At 33.1% G+C, this 11,977-nt stretch overlaps 1 protein-coding gene across 17 annotated transcripts in view; it reads left to right on the top strand.

Annotated features, from left to right (window-relative positions):
* Positions 1-11,977, top strand: part of REV3L (REV3 like, DNA directed polymerase zeta catalytic subunit) — a 178,597-nt gene that overhangs the window by 103,601 nt on the left and 63,019 nt on the right. For all 17 annotated transcript variants that reach the window (XR_004957532.1, XR_004957531.1, XM_036247699.1 and 14 more), the window contains 5 exons: positions 1,644-2,557; positions 4,386-4,465; positions 6,048-6,173; positions 10,175-10,367; positions 11,722-11,833. Coding sequence is in view for 15 of the 17 variants with exons in the window: in XM_036247699.1 (XP_036103592.1) it covers positions 1,644-2,557; positions 4,386-4,465; positions 6,048-6,173; positions 10,175-10,367; positions 11,722-11,833 (1,425 nt within the window). In the remaining 2 variants the exon portion in view is untranslated. The remainder of the gene's footprint in view (positions 1-1,643; positions 2,558-4,385; positions 4,466-6,047; positions 6,174-10,174; positions 10,368-11,721; positions 11,834-11,977) is intronic.

The following is an 11,977-nucleotide window of genomic DNA, read 5'->3' as shown; positions in this document are numbered from 1 at the left end:
TCTTCTTCATAAAGCATTTCTTATATTTTGGAGTTTTTTCTTACAGCCTTAAAAGTAGGATAACTACAAAATATAAGGATCTTGATATATATTTTGATATGAGTTGTAACAATTATCATGCTGCTGACAATATTCAAGAAAGCTGAATTTACCACACCCAATCATTTTTTATTTTTGGTTTCAGTATGATTTCTGTATCAAAATATTAAGTTGTGTATGTTCACATGGCGTATGTATTCATTTTCTGCAATAGCAATAATTCTGCTTTTAATTTTTCATAGAGCTGGGTGGTGGGTACAGGGAAGGTGCTAGATGCTGGTTATGTAAGTAGCATATCATTGTGAAAACTATTTATAATTATGGGCTCATTAAGAAAATTCACAGACTAGCTAATTGGTTGCACCTAGAGTTAACTAGTAAGAGCCCAAATATTTTCATATAACAGGGAAAAGGAACCATGGTAACCCTGACGCTTCTCCTTCAACTCTACATCAGAAAAAATGAATCTAATTCATTGAGTTTGACCAGGACATTTGGGATGCCATGCCCAAAGAGAACCAGTTGAAAAAAACTAAGTACTGTCTTCATATTCATGAAAGATGTACCACAAGGAAGAAAAAATAGACTGCTTTTATGTTACTATAGAGGGCAGAAATAGTACAAATGAATATGTTAAAGAAAGGGAGATGTTTAGCTTAATACTTATTACTATTAGAAGCTAAACTAGGCTACCTTTTAATTAGTGTTTCCCCACATACACACACACTAGTAGTGTTTAAGCTATGCATCCTGTGGGCTCTGCCAACTCCTGAGTTGGTTTTCTTGTAGTTGTTAGTGTTAAACCTTGCCATGTAAAGAGAAAGAATTATAGTGATTTACACAATTGCGAGTGATTTTTTTTTTTTTTTTTTTTTTTTTAAATTTTGAGGGAATTTGAGGAGCCAGGTGGGCACAAAGATTTGTTTGAACTGACTGGCTTTGCTAAACTACTATAGATACTAAAGAATGTACAAAGAAGCAGTAGATAAAATCCAGGGACATAGTCTCCAATGACAGATTCTTCCATCGTTTTTATTTATATGTGGTGACAATGGAAACTTATTTAAAATGAGTAAGAGGAAGGGAATCTGATGAGTTTGTGTCATCTTCTTGAAGAAAAGAAGCCTTTTGGGCTCTAAAACAAAAAACCCTTGTTTTTGTGATCTTAATGATGATTTTCCCAAGGAAATGAATTTAGTAGTCATATACTTGTGAGGAAAAGCATATTGAAACTAAAGAACTAAATAAAGATAGAGTATACCAGCACAAACTTATGTGTATGTGAGGGGGTTATGGAAAGGGAAGAAAGAGGTGGGCATTGTTAAGACTCCAAAGGGGACTTAAAAAATCTCTAGGATGGCCCGGCCAATGTGGCTCAGTGAATTGAGCATTGTCCCAAGAACTGAGAGTTCCTGGTTTGACTCCTGGTCATGGCACATGCAAGAGGCAGCCAATCAGTGTTTCTCTCTCACACATCTTTGTTTCTTTCTCTAAAAGAAATCAGTAAAAACATTTTTTTTTTTAAATCTCTAGGATAGGGAATTAAATATTTTGGTAATTGCTCTTTGAGACAAAACAGTTGTTCTAAAATATGTTGTTCATAGGGAGATCGGCGGACAACTTCTCATGGTAGAAACTCGACTTCCAAATGATCTAGCTGAGTTCGAGGGAGACTTTTCACTGGAAGGACTTCGTCTGTGGAAAACAGCATTCTCGGCAATGACTCAAAACCCACGACCAGGGTCACCCCTTCGTAATGGCCAGGCATTTGTCAATAAAGGGTCAAGTAATAGCCATAAAATGGTGGAAGATAAAAAAATTGTGATTATGCCTTGTAAATGTGCCCCGAGTCGACAACTGGTTCAAGTATGGCTTCAAGCCAAAGAACAGTACGAACGTTCCAAGAAACTGTCTAAAACTGAGCCAGCTGGAGTTGTAAAATCTGCTGAGAACTTCAGCTCTTCAGTTAACCCAGATGACAAGCCTGCAGTGCCTCCAAAAATGGATACAACTCCACATATACTCCCCACTACAGCACATACTAAGGAAGATGTTGATAATTCTCATATTGCTTTGCAAGTTCCAGCCACAGGATGCAGTCAAACTGCAAGTGAAAGTCAGATGCTGCCACTAGTTGTTTCTGCAAATGATCCTGAGAAAGATGAAGATGATGACGATGACTGTTATGCTAGTTACAGCTCTCCTGATTCTCTAGTAATTCCACCTTGGCAACAAACAAAATCCCCAGATTCCAAAACATTGAATGGAGATGACAGGCCATTATCAGTAGTAGAGGAACTATGTTCCTTGACTGTTGAGAACTTCTTAAAGCCAGTAAAAGATGGTATACAGAAAAGCCCCTGCAGTGAGCCTCGGGAGCCTCTAGTGATATCTCCAATTAATGTTAGGGCAAAAACTGGGATATGTGAATCACTTTGCCTTCATAGTACACCAGTCATACAGAGAAAACTTCTGGAAAGGCTTCCCGAAGCAACTGGCCTTAGCCCTTTATCAACAGGTAAGTTTATAAATAACAGACTTCATAATTGTACTTCAAAAATTAAAAATGAAAACAATATTAGACTATGTTAATGAAAATAAGGGCTTTTAAAATGAAATTTTAGCTCAGCTAATGGGAGTATTGTTATTTTATCATGTCTTGGAAAGACATTACCATGTGGAAACTTTTTTAGCTTTCTGCTGTAAAATCCAGTTATGCTTTCATTTTATCTTCTTGCTTCTGGGTAAACTATAGGAGACCTCTAAGAAAATTTACCTTCTTAACTTGATTTTTCCCATCACCCATTTTTCCCATTCCTGTTTTCCCTTTAATATATACCCAAGCCTCTCCTGCCCTTTAAAATAGAGACAAAGCCAAACAACAGCTTTAACCTTAGGCACCAGCTTCTATTCTCCTTCAAAGCCAGATTTTTTAGATTTCTTTAATGTGATAATTCCATTTCTTTACCTTGTACTCATTTCTCAACCTACCCTAGCTGTACTCTGCTCTCATAATTTCACCAGTAGGGCTCTTGCAATGATTCTCAATTACCTTCATGTAGCTAAAGCCAGTGGATGTTTTTCAGTCTTTCTAGCACATGCCCTCTAAGCAGCCATTGTCCTATTGACTGCACCTTACTTCTTGGAGCTTCTTTTCCCCTTGGCTTTTTTTTCCTACTTCTGTGTTTCTTCCTACTTGCTTTCCTTTGAAATTTAGCTCACATTCTGTTATTATCTAAATGTTGAGATTTATTAAGGCTTAGCCTTAAGCTTTCTTTACTCTTTACTTACTTTATATTCTCTCTCTAAATGACCTAATTCCTGCCCAGAGGATTACTCCAGATAACGCACAAATTTAAATTTTAATTCAGAACTCTCTTCTAAGCTTCAGAACACTATGTCCAGCTGCCTATTTGGCATTTCTACTTGAATGCTCAAAGGCACCATAAGGTCAGTATTTTTTTTTTTAAGTCATTTCATGATCTCACTGTATACATTGACCACCAAGCACCTAACACAGTGCCCACACGTAGAAATCCATCTGGTTTGCTTTCATTTTTCCTCATTTCAGTGAATAGTACCACCATCTATCTCTCTGTCACTGAGTTACACAAGTCAGAAACGTGGGATTTATTTGTAACACCCACCCGATTCCAATTCCCTCACTGCCCAACCTGTGGTTTCCAGTCTATTACCAAGTCCTGTAACCTTTTTGTTTCCTAAATTACACAAATCTCTCTACCTCTACTGCTACCACTATAACCTTAGGCCAAGCTATCATCATCTGTCACCTGTTTTTCTACCCTAGCCTTACCTATGCTTAGCAATTTCTTGGTCTTTTACTCAGTAATCATGGAAAATCTCCACACTGTTCTCAGTTAATACTGTCCCCTCTTTCTAGTTCAGCTCAAAAAAGCCTTCCTAACCTCCTGACTGTGTATAAATTCTTAATTGTATTTTTCTGTTGTATTTACCCCAGTTATAGTTTTATCTTCCTATGAGTATTTGGTGCATGTCTGATTCTTTCTAGACCTGATATAGACTATGTCTTTTCATCATCACCCTAAATACGTAATAAATAAGTGAATAAATGAATTAAATGATTCCCTGACATAATGACTAAGGAATAAAACAGTAATTAAAATCTGAAAGCTTTTATTTAAAATATAAAATTTTTAAGTTATTTTGGCGGGGATCAGAAGATTGAATTGAATTAGTTTCACTTATTAAGTCTTTGGAGAGAATTTATAGCATAATACTCAACAAATATTACTTAAGAATTTAGAACAACAAAAAGCTGAGCACGTAATTTTGATATATATTAAATATGAAATTTCTTTCTACAGAACCAAAAACCCAGAAATTGAGTCATAAGAAAGGAAATAATACTGACACTTGTAGAAGAATATTGTTAACACAAGCAAAGGTAACTATGCTAAACGTATTTAGAGATTAGGATTAGTGGATGATCCATGCTTATTCTTAGATTTCAGTTAGATTATTGATAACTTTGTGTCTCAATTTTTAAAAAAATTTTATTATCTTTTTGCATCAATTTATTTACATGTCTTTGAGACATGTTTAAGAAATTGCCTAATTTTTTTTAGTTTCTTTTTGTTGTTGGGATCTAAAAGATTCTTATATGTAAATACAAATATTACAGAGAAAGTGAATATGGTAGCCAAAATGTGGATTATGAGGATACAAATACATTAACTGATTACTGATAATAACAGAACAGTCCAGTGACAGCAGAGCTCAAGTAAGTGATTTTTGATCCCACCAAAAATATATCCTTTTTCTTGGTTTATTACTTTTTTCAAATATAACATTGATTTTTTTTCAGTTTATATATTACTAAATAACAAAGGAAAACAACATTATTTATTATTGAAACTGAAAAGCCATAAATATCTTTTTATTCAAATACTAAAACTTAAAACTTATGGTTATATGAAAACAGTATACATTAAATATGTATTCTTGGAAATATTTGATAGAAATCACTTCTGTATTATCCACTTCTCATGACTATCATGAACTACATAAAATATACTTTAATATTTGTATTTTGAGATTATAAATACTTTTTTAAAACTTTTTAAAGCAGTATTATTAAATTACAAGCTACTTATATTAAAAACAAGTACCAGTGTGTTGTGAACATAAATAGTTAATGGATTTGAAAATCAAAAAATATATTTTGCCCTGGCTGGTTTGGCTCAGTAGTTAGAGTGTTGGCTCATGGACCGGAGAGTCCTGGTTTCAGTTCCCGCTAGGGGCACGTACCAAGCTTGGTTGCAGTTTGTCCCAGCCCTGATTGGGGTCTTGTGGGTGGCAACCAGTCGATGTGTCTCTCTGACGTCAATGTTTCTCTCTCTCTTCCTCCTGCTCTATTTGAAGATAAATGCAAAAATGTCCTTGGGTGAGGATATAAATATAAATGTAATTCATATTATAAATATATATAAATATATACACACACATATTTATATATTTTTTAAAATAGATTCTGTTTTTTCTAAACTATTAAAGATTATTTGTGTTTTAACTCATCTTTCAGATGCATATTGTGTTAGGTAAAATCCAAATCCAAAATTTCATATCTTTTTATAAACTTTAGCCAAACTCATTGCAAATACCCTGCTTGCTTGTCATATTTCCAGTAAGGGTCAAGATAAATGTCCATCTGGTATAAATGTCAAGTCTCTACAAGACTACTATTTCTGGTATTTGGGGCTTGTAAATCAAAGATCAACATATGGTTTGCTTACAGATTATATGAGATATTTCTATATCTATCCAGTTCTGGTATCCTGAATTACTAGCATAAAAAGAATGTTAATAAAATACTTATGGTTTCTATTTGGACTTACAGAGATATTACTAGTTTATCATGTATTACTAAACACAAAACATTTAAGTAGGAGTAAGTAGTCAAAAGAAAGGAAATTATTGCTTATTTTTTTCTTTTCTGGCTATGTGTTGTTGTTTTTTTTTTTTAATAGAATCGATTTACAGCAGTAAATACCCCAAAGAAAGAAACTTCTCAGATCGATGGACCATCTTTAAACAATACTTACGGTTTCAAAGTCAGCATACAAAACTTACAGGAAGCAAAAGCTTTACATGAGGTAAAATTGCAAACAGTAAGGACACATTTACTGTTTAACTCCTATGTTTTATGCTGTGGAACAAGTATGGAAATTTTTTACTGAGGAAGTATACATTGAATTCTATACCTGTTAATTATTCTGTTCTTATAATTCTTACTATTTTATATATTCATATATTTATATAAAATAAGAGAATCTTCTAAAGGAACCATCAGTTATTAAGACTGCTTTGTGGTTTCTCAACTTTCACAAATCTTATAACTGAAATTTAGTTTATGGAAGCTAAAATTAGAAAGTAGTTTTTTAACTATTAGAAAAAATCTCTTATTCTGGATTGTTATATTATGATGTTATGTCACATTCCAAACATTTACTTGTATTTTTTATTTGGTTGGCTCAGTGGATTAGTGCTTTCTCCAATTAATTTGTTCACATAATCTTTATATAACCCATTACCTTCGCTGTACAGACCAAATGCCAAAGACTAGGAGGTTGTCTTTAGAATGTGCATCAGTCACAGGATGGACTAGAGAATATGTATGAGTCACTATAAATTTATCTCTATTAGGGAAAACACAACTCAACAACAAATATCTTCTAATTTCCACCTTATTGCCAGTCAGATATTTTTATTGTTTATACCTGTGCTATCAATACGGTAGCCACTAGCAGTGTGGCTATTAAGAACTTCAATATTTGGCTTATATGTCTAGGAACTTAATTTTAAATTTTAAATCTAATTTAGATTTAAAAACTGATACTTGAGTCACTTATTAGAATACTTTTAAGTATGTTTGGAACTACTTAGGAATGTAAAACTACTTTTTACTATAGATTTTATGATACCTAAATACAGATCAAGTATTTCCATAAAAAAATGTAGCATCCAAATTGAAATGTGCTGTAAATGTAAAATGCATACTAATTTGAAAGATGTAATAGAAAAAAGTATCAACTATCTCATTCATAACCACTGATATTGATTACATATTAAACAGGGTAATACTTTAGCTATATTGGATTAAGTGAAATATTTCTAAATTAATTTAGCCTATTTTTACTTTTTTTTTCAATGTAACTACTGGAAAATTTAAAATTACATATGTGACTTTCATTGTATTTCTATTGGATAATGCTGGTTTATAGGGTTGCTTTATGTCTTTGCCTTGAAAGCAGAGAATTCATTTTTTTATTTTGGGTTTTTTTTTGTTTTTTTTCTGAAATAAATTCTATCTTAAACTCTTCTAAGGATTGGATAAGCATAGACTAAGAAAAAATTTAAATACTGTCCTCATTTTACCCTAAATTTAAACTAAAAATTATACTTTTTAATAATTAGATTAGAATATAATTTGACTTCCTAAATATTTGTCCTTTTTTTCATTCAGCATTTATTTAGTTCCTACTTTAAACCTGAATCTCAGATAAATTAATTAATAAACTCAGGAATATATGTTTTATCAAGTACACATCCAAAATTAGAAAATTAAAATACTTTGTTAAAAATGTATTTAAAGCAAATTTGATAGATCTTAGCAATTTGATTACCCTTTTATTATTTGAAAAACATAAATTTCTTATACTTTTACTTTATTCTGCATTACCCCATTTCAGAATCATGAGCCTTTGTGAAGTTTTAAAATCACTTGGGAGGTCTGGCAGGTTGCTCATAGCTTCTTCCCACCACAGGCTTTCTTAATCTCAAAGCACACTCCAACAGCCACCTGGTGGGCAAATTAGGAATGAACCCAAAAATATCTGCACTATCTATTCCTTTTTCTAGGAAATTGTGCCCATAGCATTTTTCTTCTGTTTTCTATTACTCTGGCCTAATCGCTCTCTTTTGCATATACATATTCAATGCAGAAGAAAAGGGTTGTAATCCTTTTCCCCCTTTCTCACCTATCTCTTTCCATATGTTTGCTTTTTTAAAAAAAAGTGCTCCTAAGAGCTTAATGCATTTTATACCAAGGAATAGAAAGGCAACATTTGAGTGTGAAATTTGGCCTAGAAAGTAAATAATTAAACCTCTAAGGCTCTTTTGACCTGAAATTTCTTCAGTCTTCTTCATAGCCTTTCTATATACTGATTTTTTTCTAATTAAAAACTTAGTTTGTTTTGTTTTGTTTTGGTTTGGTTTAAGGAGAGTTTTGTCATTACATTGTATTTACTAAATTAATACATGCTTATTGTTAAAAAATCAAACAGTCTTGCCCTGGCCTGTTTGGTTCAGTGGTTAGAGCGTCGGCCTGCGGTCCTGAGAGACCCGGGTTCGGTTCCCGCTAAGGGCGCACACCTCGGTTGCAGTTTGTCCCCGGCCCTGGTCGGTTGTGCGGGTGGCAGCCACTCGATGTGTTCCTTTCACATCGATGTTTCTCTCTCTCTCTCTGTTCCTCTCTCTCCCTCCCACTCTACCTGAACAAAAAAAAAAAAAAAAAATCAAACAGTCTTGAAGAATATACATTTAGAAGTTCTTTCCCTGAGCTCCCCTTAATGGTTTGATTTTTTTTTTTTTTTTTTAATCGTAGTTTGTTGTTCTTTAAATAGAAACAGCAACATATTTCTTAAGGAAGGTGGTGGATTTGTGGGTATTTGTCTTATTCCTTATACCTTATACATTCATGATTAATGTTTTTTGTATTTTAAAAAGTACTTTTTAATTTACTGATAATGTACCCAGTACTACATGTACATGGGGAAAATTTCAATCAAGACAAAAAGATTTACAGTGAAAAGTAAGCTTCCCTTTAACCTCAGACCAAGCAGTCTCTTTCTCCACAGGCAATGAGCAGGTCTGTGTTTTTTTTATGTCTTTTTGCAGAGATTATCTATACATATGCTTAACCTTTTTTGCATACATATAAGCATCTATACTTACTGGTTCTATTTATCAATGTTTTATGGTGATCTTTCCATATTAGAACATGCAGATCTGGTTCATTCTTTTGAAAACTTTAAAGGTTACAGGTTAGTCTACTATTTTCCTTTGCCAGGGATATGTACTGTGCTGGTACAGTGATGGCTGTAATTCTAGCTATAATCATATTTTGTTTTTCTTACCCAGAGTTTTTACTTACTGTGTCTTGATTTTAGAAAGAGAACTAAGCCCTGACTGGTTTGGCTCAGCAGTTAGAGTCTCGGCCCACAGATCAGAGTCGAGGATTTGACTCCAGTCCAGGGCATGTACCTCTATTGTGGCTCAGTCCCCGGCACTGGTCGGGGTTGTGCGGGAGGCAGTCAGTCGATATGTCTTTCTCATATCTATGTTTCTCCCCCCTCATCTGAAGATAAATGGAAAAATATTCTCTGGTGAGGATTTAAAAAAAAGAGAGAGAGAACTAAGGATTATAGTTAAGAAAAGTTTTTATTAGCATAGGAAAATAATTTTAAAAAGAAAAGTATTACATTTTTGCATTATACAGTAAAGAGAAAATGTGCTTGGGCAAAAATCTGGCTATTGTGTAGTTGACACCATACAATTCTATGATTTTTTTTCTTTTTAAGAAAAAACTGTAACAGTCTGCCTAGTACATACAAAAGTCTAAATTTAAGTAGCCCACAAGTAGTAAAGCATTAATAAGTAGCAACTTCAAATTTTTAAAATCTCTTTTTTAGTTTAAACTGTAGGTAAAACTACAGTTAACTAGGAAGGTAGTAAAAGGTAACAAGCTTTGGTATGAATATACAGGCACTTGGACTAGTCATTCAAACAGGAATTGAGAAAATTGGGAGGCACTGCATGTATTTTAAGCAAATAGTTTTAAATATGTATTGACATTGAGAAATTACAGTATAAATAGATTTTCTAAAATAAAAACATGAATTGATTTAATTTAATCTTAGAAGTGAAATTTTTTAGTTTTAATCTGTAGTCTACAGAGTATTAAACTGTGATTGTGTCCTTTGTGGCCATTTTTTTGGTAATTTTATACACACATTTCCTTGGAGTCTTAGTGAAACATACTTTTCTCTGTGTGTCTTAAAAGTGTTTAAAAACATATTTTAATTTTCTTTTGTAGGTACAAAATCTTACCATAATCAGTGTGGAGTTACATGCTCGAACTAGACGAGACTTAGAACCAGATCCTGAATTTGACCCAATCTGTGCTCTGTTCTACTGCATCTCATCTGATACTCCACTACCAAATACAGACAAAACGGAACTCACGGGTGTAATAGTGATTGATAAAGACAAGACAGTCTCCAGTCAAGGTAGTCTTCATTTTTATTAATTTTATACCTACGCACCCTAGGATAAATGGGGCAATCTCTGTGCTGGAGATCTAAACCAAGCCAGTGTAAGGAACTCCTTTCTAAATTGTTGAGACATGGGGGTAAGAAATGTTGTGTATAGCTTTATCCTACATTTATTATTTCTACCTGAATAATTGTCAGAAGTAATACCATATAAAAATCTTAATAAAATTTCAAATTAGAATATATAATTTCTTCTAAATATTATTTTATAAAACACTACTTGTTGATACTGAAGTCAAATGATTATGTATCTTTAGGTAGGATGGACAGTCTTTCTTATATATGCAATGCTGTTATTTTGCTGCTAATACAGAGCTTCTGTTGGCTTTAAGAAGTTACTATTATAAGTCAGTGGTTTATAAGAGACTCTTAAGCTATATTCTAATTTTGTTTGTATCTCTTCCTAAATACTACACTTTTAGTTCAGAGGTTTTTTTATAGTATACTATATAAGACATTTTATAAAATACCAAATGTCCCTCTGCAGTTTTAAATAGTAATACATGAATTCAGTCAACTGAAAAGGACTGAACAAAATTATATAGGAACTTGCCATTTAATCAGTGGTATGTGTGAGCTGGCTTACACTAGCTCATAGCCCAATGAATATTTCATGGCTTTTCTTTTTTTTCATGACATTTTATGAATTATTTTGAACTAGTTGATGTCACTTTGGCAATTTGAAATCAGCCATCTTGGGAAGTCTTGACATCATAGAAATAGGCAAGCACTACACATCAGGGCTCCCCCTTCCACCCTCACCGCAAGAGGTGATTGTAAACATTTTCCAGACTACCACTGATTAAAATATTCTTTAATAAGCAAGGCTCTTCCTACAGGGAAATAAAGACAGAAATAAAGTAATAACATTTATTTTCAGAAGACATGTTATCTGGAGAATTTTGTGAATGTAGACTTTTCAGGAAAATATGAAATTTGAATTTTTGAATTTTCTTAAAAGTTTAAACTAGAAAATCCTTAAGAAATTTTTCAAGAAATTGATTTAATTATGTATTTACTTCTGGGAATACTGTCTTAATTTGAAGTATTTCAGTAACTTAATTTCACTCAAAAGTAAGGAACAGCCCTGGCTGAGGTCAGTTGGTTAGAGCATCATCCCTATATAGCAAGGTTGCAGTTTCAGTCCCCAGTCAGGGCACATGTAGGAATCAGCCCAATGAATGCATAAATAAGTGGAACAAATCCATGTTTCTCTCTCTCAAATTAAGAAATAAAACTTTTTTTCAAAAGTAAGGATCAATATTACTTACACAATTATATATAATAATACATTTTGTTTATTTCTTAGATATCAGGTATCAGACCCCATTACTCATTAGATCTGGAATTACAAGACTACAAGTTACCTACGCTGCTGATGAGAAGGCACTTTTTCGAGAAATTGCAGATATAATAAAGAGGTACTGTTTCGTATTTTCTGATTTGTCCAGTGTTTGTTCAGAGAATACATTTGTGCTGTTGCTGATTAATGTAGATGAAGGTAGAAAAAAGGAAGAGAACCCCTTCCTGTTGCCCCTGAAAATAATTATCACTGGAAAGATTTT

Source organism: Molossus molossus, unplaced genomic scaffold, assembly GCF_014108415.1.
Source record: "Molossus molossus isolate mMolMol1 unplaced genomic scaffold, mMolMol1.p scaffold_m16_p_8, whole genome shotgun sequence".
In the NCBI taxonomy this organism is placed as follows: domain Eukaryota; kingdom Metazoa; phylum Chordata; class Mammalia; order Chiroptera; family Molossidae; genus Molossus; species Molossus molossus.
The sequence above is the reverse complement of the archived record's forward strand: the minus strand, read 5'-3'. Positions and strand labels throughout refer to the sequence as shown.